The sequence below is a fragment of the Triticum aestivum genome, chromosome 4B (genome assembly GCF_018294505.1).
Source record: "Triticum aestivum cultivar Chinese Spring chromosome 4B, IWGSC CS RefSeq v2.1, whole genome shotgun sequence".
NCBI classification, from domain to species: Eukaryota; Viridiplantae; Streptophyta; class Magnoliopsida; order Poales; family Poaceae; genus Triticum; species Triticum aestivum.
In genome coordinates this window covers 363,415,173-363,428,046 of record NC_057804.1, presented here as the reverse complement: position 1 = coordinate 363,428,046, position 12,874 = coordinate 363,415,173, and the positions used below count along the sequence as shown (strand labels likewise).

At 43.7% G+C, this 12,874-nt stretch overlaps 1 protein-coding gene across 1 annotated transcript; it reads right to left on the bottom strand.

Moving 5' to 3' along the window:
• Positions 1-915: 915 nt before the first annotated feature.
• On the bottom strand, positions 916-8,665 carry LOC123092189 (fumarate hydratase 1, mitochondrial). The gene is made up of 17 exons (XM_044513890.1): positions 8,355-8,665; positions 8,084-8,201; positions 7,372-7,521; positions 7,017-7,127; positions 6,852-6,935; positions 5,915-6,013; positions 5,768-5,818; positions 5,639-5,688; positions 4,002-4,083; positions 3,485-3,579; positions 3,328-3,394; positions 3,179-3,229; positions 2,331-2,426; positions 2,032-2,130; positions 1,901-1,930; positions 1,747-1,812; positions 916-1,353 (listed from the first exon to the last, which is right to left on the bottom strand). The coding sequence occupies exons 1-17, from the start codon at positions 8,501-8,503 to the stop codon at positions 1,267-1,269; spliced, it is 1,485 nt and encodes a 494-aa protein (XP_044369825.1). The 5' UTR covers positions 8,504-8,665; the 3' UTR covers positions 916-1,266.
• Between the last annotated feature and the right edge of the window lie 4,209 nt (positions 8,666-12,874).

Below are 12,874 nucleotides of genomic sequence, written 5' to 3'. Positions count from 1 at the left end.
TAAAAGGACAAAAAAATATCTCGTGAAAATGCCCTTTTTTAACACCCCACTTTATCTTTTTCACATGACACAAAAGTTGTCGTTTTTTCAAAGCTGCCTTTTTTCCAGAAATGATTTTGTGAGCACTTAGAATGTTAAGATATAAGCGTGAAATTTATTGTCAGAATTTTATGACATTTCTAAATACCTTTAAAACACATCTGTAAAACCAGGAGCATATGTTTCCGGACAAAATGCCCCTCTCCAATGTGTTACGAGTACAACACACGAAGAGGAATAAGAAACTAAGCTCACCATTGTTTAGGCCATTTACAGCGCACGTGCTAAAGTGAGTGCCTAAATAATAATAAAAAACGTTTTTTTTTCTTGAGATCTGGTTGCACCGGTGCTGCAGAAGGGCAGCGGAAGCAAAGTTTTGCTTCCGGTGCTATGAGGTGCTTGTGAGAAAACTGTTGAAGCCACAACTTATGCATCCCTATCCGTCAAAAAAAAAAACTTAAAAATCTGTATGAAACACTCTGCATCGTAATTCAGTTTTTTTTTCAAGAGAAGCACCGCTACTCTCTCTCCCTAAGCACCGGGGCATAAGCACTCCTCACTGCACACGGCCTTATAATGTCGCAAGGCATTTATGCCCGCTTTAGGCACCCGCCTTAGGGCGCGCTTGGTATAGGTGTAATTCAATACAGAGGTGTAAGATTTACAAGTGTATTTTACTGGGCATGACTGTTTTCCAGCTGGAAATGAAACCGACCGGTGGAGACCTGTATTTCTTTTACAGGTGTATTACAAAGAAAATGCTAATCCAAACGGGGCCTACGCACTTTAGGCTTCGCTTAGGCAGCAAATGGTTGGTGCTCACCTTAGTCGCCTTACCGTCTTATCAACAACGAAACTCTACATTTTTTCCTTTCATTTGTCCTCAAGATGAATGCTAATTATTTTTCAAGAACATGATTACAATATACGTAGCACTCACCACATGAACATTCGCCACGTTGGGTAAAAGTTGGCGTGCTGATAATAATACCCAAGGAGAAAAAAAACTATTTCCAATGAGGTTCCAATAAATCAAAACACACTTCCTGTACGATTAACAGGAAAAAAATGTTTTTCTCTGGCACCATTAGGTGCGCAAAATTAACTCTCCCAGTGGGCAAGGAAATGAAGATGTTAAATCTGGCTTGCCTTATTTACGGAAGGGCTTAGGAACCACGAAGTGGTAACCTCAACGCTTCGATGAGAAGTATAACTAACAGGATGCTTTTAATCAGAAGGGCCAATCATTTTCTCTGGAACAACGAGTTCATGGAATTCCTTTTCCGTCAAAACTCCAAGGCTTAAAGCAGCTTCCTGGAACAAAAAAAAGTTAAGGAACCCAGGATTAATAATAAATTCTAAATATAATCCACACGTTGTACCATGATTTTAAGCGCACAGAGTCAGCAAGCAGTAGAATTACATTATGATACACTGTAATAACTAATCATATTAAAACAGGAGACCAAAGAGCCCAACAGTAGGTAATGTAATGAAATTTAGACTTCTAATCCAAATAACACGATCATGAGATTTTACGCCTTATAATCGGCTGTTAAAATTCCAGCCGAGATATGAAAGGTAAGTTATGCACATGACCTTGGAAGCTAGTCTAAAGTACATGCAATAAGAGACCAAAGCAAATCAAACAGATGCAAAGTACATGCACCAAGAGACCAAAGCAAATCAAACGGATGCAATAATCACCTTCAGTGTTGTTCCTTCTTTGTGAGCTTTCTTAGCAACGGCTGCAGCATTGTCATAGCCAATTTTCTGTATTCATTGGAGAATTAAACATGAATTCCCACAGGTTATACAGCAAGCATTAAGTTAAGAAATGTAAATAATGCATTTTACTTACAGGGTTCAGCGATGTCACCAACATCAAAGACTGTACAAAATAACAGAGAAATTAATGAATTAATATAATGATCTGAACTCGATAAAAAGGATAGTGCAGCAATCAAACTAAAAACAAATCAACATAGTTACCTCGTGCAACAATTGTGAAATTCTCTTATGGTTTGCTTCTATTCCCCTGACACAGTTTTTCTCAAAGGATACAGATGCATCCCCTAATAATCTCAATGACTGTTGGAAAAAAGGGATTGTGTGTCAACCAAATTAGCATGCATGCAAACAATAACAGATAAATGGGGTTAAAATTTGGCAAGTCACAGTAACAAGAAGTATGCAGATTGATAAGAGGGTTTAGTGTGGTTATTCAAAGGACAGTTCACTCCATCCATTAAATAAGCATAGTGTGTAATGCATGAGAACAGAGATCATACTCGAAGCAATCCAGCAGCAATCATTGGCTTATAAACGTTCAGTTCAAAATGCCCATTTGAACCACCTATCGTAACACCGACATGATTGCCCATAACCTGCAATATCACAATCCAAACAAGAGTTGATTACCATATAGAATCACACGAACAGCGAACCAAGGGGAATTCCTTATATACCACCAAATGTGTGCTATATGCCTATATCCCTATATTTTTAGCAAGGATGATGCAAACGGAAGGGTGATAGTGCATATTGTGGTTTAGACACTGGTCCAATCAGGAATCATAGAGATCTTGTTTGTGTTAAGATTCATGCACTAGCCAGCGCAACCAAAAGTCTGAACTGATGGAAAGGGCTAGGCAATCCACATTTACACTTCAACAGTTTGCACAATAGCTTCTACGCTGCTTAAAATTAAACATTTGACAATAAACCTGAGCATCTAAATAGGGACTCATGACAAAACTACAAATGAAGGATACCATTATAGCACATTATATCAGCCTTCTGTTCTGTATAAGAAAAGCCCTTAAACATTATCTTCTACAAATAACCATGTGTTGTAAAAAAGACCTAAGAGTTTCAAAATGTCTTGCTGTACACCTAACTAATAAAGCTAGCTAATAAGGAATTATGTAAAACATAAGCTGAAAATGGACCTATGATAAAGATCGACAAAACTTAATATTATAGTTATACACTATGGAAAATATTTAACAACTGTTGGGAAATATACGATATTTTAGATAAGCAGCACTTGTGCATCAAAAGCATAGAGCAAATTGCAGAAAATCATTTAGACTAGAAGGATATATTAAAATGGGAAAACAAGGTACAAGTAGCATACCTGAGCACAAACCATGGTCAGAGCCTCACACTGGGTAGGATTAACCTTTCCCTGAAAGAAAGAAGCAGTTACATACCAGAGGAGACAACAAAGCAGTAATCGACTAACATGCTGAAACAACCAAATTAAAAGAGTGATATACTGCTTACAGGCATAATGCTGCTCCCAGGCTCATTTTCTGGTAGGATAAGTTCACCAAGTCCACAACGAGGGCCACTGTGATCATATTGGAAATGTTAAGTGCAGCTCCTCAAAATATTACGAAAATATTGATTACCAAAAAAGGTAATAGAAAACTGTAGTGACCTTCCCAGCAAGCGTATGTCATTTGCTATCTTCATAAGAGATGCAGAAATTGTGTTCACAGCACCACTGCTCTCAACAAAAGCATCATGTGCTGCCTATTGCGCAAAAAAATGGCAAGATTAGCACAAGTATGAAATAAGATCAACAGTGAAAAGGAGTTAGGAGGCGGGAGCAAAGCCATAGAAAATTGTAATTCAAAAGCACAATCAAAGCAGGCAAAGGGAGGAATATGCTATTACAGAGAGCAAGATAAACAATTAGCAACTTAGGCTAAATGGTTTCTTAATTGCCTTGGGTTAATAAACTACTGGATCTTCGACAAATCAACATTTGCTGACAAATGCTCTAATCCATGCTTCTGTGCTTTACTTAAAATGACGTTCTTTTGCCCAAATATATCATGGGAACATACGACCCACAATTAATTGCAAAAGTCATCTCAAGTGAATTTGCATGGAACCTTCAACCAACCAACCCTATTGACAATTTAAGGTTAAGTGTGCACATAACCACTAACCAAAGCTTCAAACTTGTTCTCTGCTGTCACGAAAGGTAGTTCTGTTTCCTCAGCCACAGCAGCTGCAATTTTGCCATCAAATCTGCAAGAAGGGATGAAATTTTAACCAAATAGAAGAAATAGGATGCGCAAAGAGCTTATAAAATGCAAGGATCGAATAGCCTGTACACAAGTCAATGTTAATAAAGTACTCCCTCCGTCCCATAATATAAGATGTTATTACATCCAACATAAACAAATACAGTGATGGACTTATGGTTAACCATATATAATCACTAATCTTTACAAACTAGGGTAGTACTTATTTTGAACATCCTCATACCTCATCAGCTAAGACCAAAAGACCACGTAGATTGTTTCACAGCAGAGGTTAGCCTGGGCATTTGAGAGCAGCTGAACCTGAACTACTACAAAACTAAAGTTTGCTTCACCTGGATTATTATGGCCATAACACCCTGGATTGCGGGTAACATGGATTCTCTCCGCACATGACGCATGAAAAGGGAGATAATTCAGAGAAGACAAAAGATTTGAAAAAGGAATATCAATGTAACCAGTAATGGAGACAGACTTTGGAATCCAAGGGGTTTAGACCTGGCAAGACTAAGACCAAGTATATGAGGTGTGACATTAGTGGTGCTGAGTACGAGGAGGCAGAGGTTATTCTAGAAGGACAAATAGTGCCCAAGAGAGACACGTTCCGATACTTGGGATCAGTGCTGCAAAGTAATGGCGGTATCGATTATATTAGCCACAGGATCAAAGCAGGGTGGATGAAGTGGCGCCAAGCATCTGGCATCCTTTGTTACAACGTCCCACAAAAGCTAAAAGGTAAGTTCTATAGGGCAGCAATTAGACCAGTGATGATATATGGAGCAGAATGTTGGCCCACTAAAAGATAACACATCCAACAAATGAGCGTTACAGAGATGCACATGCTACGTCCGATGTGTGGCCATACAAGAAAGGACCGAATTATAAATGAGGTAATAAGTGAAAGCGAGGAGTTGCACCGATTGAAGAGAAGTTGTCCAACACCGACTAAGGTTGTTTGGGAAGCTTGTCCAACGCCAACTAAGGTTGTTTGGGCATATCCAACATAGGCCTCCAGAAGCATCAGTTAATAGTGGAATCCTAAAGGGTAGCGAAAATACTAAGAGGGGCAGGTAGCTGCCAAAGCTGACTTGGGAGGAGGCAGTAAAAAGGGACTAGAAGGATTGGAATGTGCATGAAGGTTTGGCTCTTGATAGGACTACATGGAGATCAGCAATCCATGTGGTGAAACCTTAGTTTACTCTTTTATGCATCGTTTACTTCTTTGCTTTAGATATGTTTCGGTTTGGTTTCATATCTAACCTACCCCAGCTTGCTTGGGAGTTGGGACAAAAGGCTACTGTTCTTGTTGTTGTTGTATCAATGTAACCAGTGAAGAAAAAATATGCACCTAGGCATGCACATAAGCGTGCCCGGGTGCTAGGCAACAACAGAATGCCTAGCGCTTAATCATGCTAGGTGTGCCTAGGCGTACACTTGGGCAAGATAAGCGCTAGGCAGTGGCAAAATGCACAATTAATGCCTAGCGCTTTTTTCCTTGAAAGATGAAACAATTTATCTAAAACAATATAATTGTTGTTTACCCTTTCTTCGTGTTCAAGCCAGTACCAACTGCAGTCCCACCTTGAGCAAGCTGCATATCAAGGAAAAATGATCAGTAGATACTCATGTCCGCCTGCGATTTGACAAATGAAAGAACATTAATACAGTACCTGATACATCCTTGGTAAGGTACATGCAATTCGGTCAATTCCATATTTCACCTGCAAAGAGAGTGCAATACAATCGATAAGGCTAACTAATAATGTAAAATGCATAGTGATCAATAAGGCAATAATATATGTGGGGAGAATTCCAACCTGTGTAGCATAACCACTGAACTCTTGACCAAGAGTCAGTGGGGTGGCATCTTGGGTATGTGTACGGCCAATTTTAATGATGTCTTTAAACTCATCAGACTGTGGCACCAAGTTAGCAAATTTATCAGGACAGCATATTGATAACAGATATTCGTTTCAACCGTACATTATTTTTAACAGATACTCCCTCCGTCCCAAAATAAGTGTCTCAAGGTTAGTACAACTTTGTACTAGTGCAAAGTTGAGACACTTATTTTGAGACGGAGGGAGTATTCGAGTGACAAATTGCTAACAGATTCGTTTCAACCATACATTATTGTTATATCAGTCATATACAGAAAGGAAAAGGTCAACCCACAGATTAATACAAAGAATAGGTTAGAGTTGGATAATACCAGGCCTGGAATTGATAAAAGAACCAAGGACATTAGGGTGGGGCATCAAGTTACAAAGGAACGAGCTAATAAGCAAAAGTTAAGTCTTACATTCCCAAAATTGCAGCATGAAATTTTTGAAGAGCTGCCTATTAGCTATATCCATTAGCATATAGTACCTTCTCTCAAATGATGCATAACTGTCGAAACCACATTCGAGCCTTATTCAGAATTTGAACAAAGATAGGACAGTAGGCCACTACAACACTTCTGTGCTTGTATGGAGTAAGCTGGGCTATAATGCAGCCACGACATCTACTAAAGAAGTAACAAAAGCATCCAAGGTTGGGCCGGCTGATAGAAACCTAGATGTACTAAATTACTGATGCATTTATAGCTGCTACAAAATCTTTTACCCAGACCCCAAAAAGCTTTTGGCATTGGGCACACCCTTATATATATAGAACTAAGTCCATCGGTGAAAGGATATAATAACAATATAAAAGGGACAAGACAAGCAAAATAGCTAATATTCTCGCAAAACAAAAGGGAAGAATTTCTACCTTCGAATGAAGTGACTTATGCAACTGCTCCAGACTTGGGATAAACCTTGAATTGATCTCTACAGCTGCTGCTATGTGCATAACCTGAAAACATCATCAACACAACTCAGAAATCTCTGCAGAGAAATACGGCGAAATGAAGATAAGAAAGTAGTGAATACTTACAGTGGGAAATGTATCATTCGAGGACTGTGACCTGTTCACATGGTCATTAGGGTGTACAAACTTGTCACCACGCTTATGTCCAAGTATCTCAGCAGCCCTATTTGCAATTACCTGGAGAAACAGATCATAAATGATAATGGCCATATTAACACCAAACTGAGCCCACATCATCTTCACATGAGAATCAGCTCAATGCATTAATGAGTTTTTTTTCTCATATAAATAGAGTACAGATCAGAACACTAGACTATTCACACTCGGAAGAGATTGCAAACCCATACAATATGTAATTAGATGATTAAATATTAAACGAAAAGATATTAGATCAACGAATCTGCATGTGTAGGACATAAACCTCATTGGCATTCATGTTGCTTTGTGTGCCACTGCCAGTTTGCCAGATAACAAGCGGAAAGTGATCATCCAACTTTCCCTCTGCAACCTCCTCGGCCGCCTGCATTATTGCCTTCCCAATTGTTGGATCAAGGCCATACTCCATATTCACCTTGAAAAGTAAAATAACAAAGTAGTAAGGCCTCCAGGCATACGTGATACTTAAGTTAAAACATCCTACAAACTACCTAGACGAGACATTGAGTTACTCAGAATCTTCTATCTGCACACTAAACAAAATACTGTATCTAAAAAATTATCAACATTGCAATATGTTTATTTCTAGTAACATACGAAACATTTACCTATACGGTGTTCAATTAACCGTTGCACAAAATTATAAGTAAACTGAAAAGTGGCGGTAATAAAAACAAATAAAAGGCAATAATTCTTTGTCATTTGCTCGGTGAAACAACATATTAAGTTGTCACGGAACTAGTCTAGTCTAGTTCATTTTCAGCCAGAAAGATTTAGACAACGGTCTCCTACTGTAAAATGCCGGCTACATAATTATTTACAGAAAACAAAATTAGGTGTGCAGCTTTTCATTCATGACATAGTGAAAAAATTGATCTACAACTAGCGATGCTCTTCGAGGACAAGGAAGCAACCAAATGCATCCAACACTCCAGCCACAGACACGCAGGCATTAGAGAAAAGGCTCGATTATATACCTTAGCGGCGCACTTTTTTAGCACGCCAAAGGCGCGGATGATAGGCACAGGCATCCGCTCGCGCTCGCCGCCAATGTCGAAATTTTGCAGCGATCTCTGTGTCTGCGCGCCCCACAACCTACCAAAAACCACGACAGCAGCCACATCCAGATCAACCACGCCATCCTTAACACGAACAGATCAAAAGCCAAAACACGGGAACTTGTAGGCGCTGCGAATCCCACGGATCAATGACACGAGCTCCTAGAAAATCAAGAGGACAACCACGTACTTGTCGTTGGGCACGCGGATGGGACCGAACGTGTCGCGCTCCTCGCGGAAGCCGGTGGAGATCGGGCGGGTCAGCGCCGGCCGGAGCAGCAGTGCAGCCGCCGAAGGCGAGCCTGATGCGCCGGCGAGGCGCCGCAGAACCATCGCCATCTCCGGGCCCTCTCGTAAGTTTTTGCGTCGCGTAGAGCCTAGCGGAGGGAAGCGGCGGCTGGTGAACGGGACGGGGAACCTGGGAAGGGAGGGAGGAGTAGAAGGAATGGGGTTTGATGGGCTGATCTCTGGTGGTGCGGGGTTATTGCCTGATTTGCCTTGGTGGAGAAGTTGGTTATGAGATCAGCTTTGTCTCGCCCAGGGCACGTTTGCCAGCAGGGGATGATAGGCGCCGGTGCGCCGGCCCAAACTTTGGGCCGGTCGCACCCCAGCCATACGATGCGAGCTACGGAGCCGTTAGATTCCGCCCGACGCCCAGCTTACCCCGTGCCCTTGCCCTTCCTCCTGCTCGTGCTCGTTGACCAAATCTACAGATGGTCCCCCGCCGCGACACCGCTCCTCGCCGGAGGCAGCGCCGCTCCCCCCTCGACCGGATTAGTCGCTGCACCGCCGGCCCCGGCACCAAAAAGGACTCGTCTCTTGCTCGCCGGCCACCCATGCCACCTGCACTCATCCCTCGGCCGCCACATGACATTGACGTCTGCAACTCGCCCATCGGTCGGTTCCAGCTCTAGTCGCCATGGTTGCAACATCCCTGAGGCACCGCCGGCGCCTCCGCTCGTCACCGTCGTTCAGTTCGAAGCACCTTGTCCTCGGCAAAAACACAAAACTTCATTAGTTTGCGAGTAGTAGCAAAATCACATGCTGGTTGCAGCAAAAAAATCATCGAATCCAGCAAAAAAGAACCACCATCGCGTCGACCACTTGCAAAAATTCTCGTGTATCTTCCCAGCAAAAGTTCTTATGGGTTCCAGCATTTTTTTTGCTGGTTCCAGCAAAACACATCTCGACGCCGTTCCGTTGCATCACCGAGCAATAGAGGTTGCAACCTTTTCTCCTTCGCTTCCAGCAAAAATACTATATGGTAGTAGCACCGTACCTCGACGTCTTCACCCCGGCAGCTGGTGGTTGCAGCAAAAATAGAAGATGGTTCCAGCATCTCCAGGATCTGGTTCCAGCAAAAAAACTCTTTGGTAGTAGCACCGTACCTCGCCTTCTTCACCCCCTGGCGGTTGCTGATTGCAGCAAAAGTGGACGATGGTTCCAGCTCCAGAGAACACCGCTTCCAGCATATTGTGTGGCCGGTTGCAGCTTTCCGGTCAGTGAGGTCCTGGCCTTGCCGGTTGAAGCTCATCGCTTGAACGGCTCCACCACCACCACCGTCGTCCGGGATGCAGCTCTCACGAAAGGAAATCGAAAGCTAGCCATGGCGACTAGCGCATTCGGCTGCGGCGACCATGGAGAGGAGCGCTCGAAGCCAGCCATGGCGTTCGCTCGCAGCTGCCGCAAGGTTGCTTGCAGCGGCCAGGACGCGTCGCGCGCCAGCTTTTTGTGCCCCTCCTCACCTTATTTTGCTGCAGGGAAGAAGGAAGGGGATGGGCAGAGGAGGAGATGGAAGGGAGAGAAGAAACATGACGCTGGGAGGGGTGTGGCTGAAGGTAGGGGATGAAGTGCGAGGGGACAAGATAAGGCAGGAAGGGGCGGTCTGCCTGGGTCCACCAAATACACGCGTCTCGCGCGGGGGGTGATTGCGTGGGCGCACGACGCCAGCGTGGCATCGCGACCGACGGAAAGTTCGTAAGGTGCGCCGTTCTCCAACGATTCCCTTTGCCAGCCTTCGTTCCCCCGGACCAAGACCACTACATGTAGGCCCACTTGATAGTATGTGTTTGTTGATCCCCCACCCCCTTCCAAAAAAATGTTGATTGGCCTGCATCATACGAAATTTGAAGCATCTCCCAGTCAAGAGAGATGGTCCGAGCTCGCGCGCATCCCTTAAAAGACGGCGGGAGGAATTGGGTCACCTCTCGCCAACTCGGTCGCCCCATATAGTCACCTTCGGATCACCGCGCAAGACCCACACCTCCCCCTCTTCCTTTGAGCTTTTTGTCCCATGAGGATTCTTCATCAACGAGCATTGCAGGTAAGTGTCGTGTGTTCTCTGACCGGCGGTAGACGGCGGCGACGATTTGTCTTCCTCATCTTTTTGCGCCTCCACACGGCTTCACAAGTGAAAGTAAGTTCAATGCTCTCTCCTCCCTACTCGCTCTAGCTTATATCTATGAGCATGTGGTAGGAGTATATCCGTGAGCATGTGATAGCATTGTAGACTACCGATCTATGAGAATGTGAAGTTGTGGAAGCTAGTTGTGATGAATTGATATCATGCTAGGTTTTTCTGTAGGCTTTGATCATGTTGATGTTGTTTTTCATATCGGTAAGGATGATACTATGGTAGATGTGGTACTAGCATGTGAATCAGAGCATGTGCAGTATTCTAGTTTGCAAGTACGATCGATGTGTAGGTGTGGTAGTATGTTGAACTCCATGGTATGCTTTGAGCTTGAAAATCAGTCATGGGGTGGTGTGTTGACCTTCATGATCCATGTGTACTATGCTTATATTTCCATGTGTAGTAGTCTATCTTACAGTCCATGTGTAGTGTGTCCTACTAGTTCCACTAGTCCTAATGCTAGCGCTTGTAGGACATGAGCACAAGAATTTAGTCACGCCACTATCTATCTTAGAGTCAATTTCTGGCATCGTATGTTGAGGACTCCTAACATATGACCGACGAGCACATGCCTCTGGATTTTTATGTCTTCAGGCCAATTGTCTTGAGGCATCCACCATTTGTGCTGGCGGTGCCTAATGCTACTACTCCTGCTGCACATAAGGCATCCATCAAGATTGGTAAGGCAAAGATGTTTGGGAGAGGGAACTCAATGAGATGGCGCTCATTCTCCACCTTCATGCTTAACAAGATGTGTGAGATTCTAGCCAGTGGGATGAGGACTGGAAGTGTTTTAAGGAGCTGCACTTGAACTCTGTTGACAAGCAGGTGCTGATTTATGTTGCCAAGAGGGTGTAACACCCCCAGTGCCATGCTACAGTAACCCATGGGGTTAAGCTAATCATATTTATAAACAAGTGTTTGATCATCATTGTCTTATATCTCTTTCAAATTCCCCTTTGAATTCAATTTCAAATAATAAGTGAAATTGAATAATTCCCAAACATGAAAACTAAAATGTTCATCATGTGGAAAATATTATTCTGATAATATTGGTGGTGAACCAACATTTTTTCAAAATTTCTTAATGCCCTAAACTAATTAAAGAAGTGGTTAAAATAATTATTTAAATGCTTTTTAATTTATAAAAATACTAAACTATTTTATTTGAACCTCAACCTAAATGTGGAAGTGGCCTATTTTATATGATAATTTAGGAGCAAGATTTATAATTTTTGTAAACTATTTTGCTAACTAAAATAAAAGAAACAGAAGTTTAAAACCAAAAAAAGAAAACTGTAAAGAATAAGAGAGAGGCCCACTGCCCCTGGGCCTTAGCCACCCGAGTGGCCCAGCCAGCCCAACTTCCCCCTCCACGGTCGTCTCTCAACCTGGCAGTCGGGTCGGGTTTCACCGGGTCAACCCCAACCAGACCCATGCCCGAGTCAACTATCGGGCAGAGAGCCCACCCGCAACCCTACCCATGGGTCTAAACTCAGACCCATGCCCGACCCATCGGGTCACCCGACCCATTCGGACACCCATTGGGCAATAGATATATACATTAAATATTGGGGAAAAAATTATTCTGTGGCCCACGCACACAGGTGTCAGCGTCATGAAGCGACATGCAAAGAAGCAGCCAACAGCTTGTTTTATAGACTCATCGATGGCTTCTTTCCCGTGGCCAGCCGAGGTGGGACTAAAGGTTTGGTAGGGGCAATGAACCAGCGGTGCTGATGCGTGTGTTGCATGGGCCGCTAGCTAAATATTTTGGGCCTTCATTTTGAGGAACGAGAGGGTTTGCATGAGTCGACTCTTTGTGCGTGGGCTTGAGGCTCTGTAACTACTACATGATGTATGTGTATCTTATGGCACACATGTACATGATATAAAACATTTATATAACTATTAATATTAATCGGGTAACCCATCGGGCGGCCCATGGGTAGGACCTTATGCCCATACCCTACCCACGACTAATCGGGTTACCCATCGGGCTTACCCGCGGGTGAAGATGACGACCCATACCCTACCCATTCGGGTCGGGTGCCCATGGGCGCGGCCGCCCATGGGTCGGATTGCCGGGTTGAGTCGTCTCCCCTGTTCCTGCGACTGCATCGCTACAGGGGCGAGAGCCCGTCGGATCGCCTGTCGGCGTCGCCGCGAGAGGATAAGGCCTCCACTCCCTCGATGCCTCGACCCCCCTGCCACTCCACTCACGCCCGCTCGTTCCCCTCGCCCTCTCGGCCTCCCCCACTCCTCTCCAGATCCCCTTGTCCCTTCTCGTCCGGCGC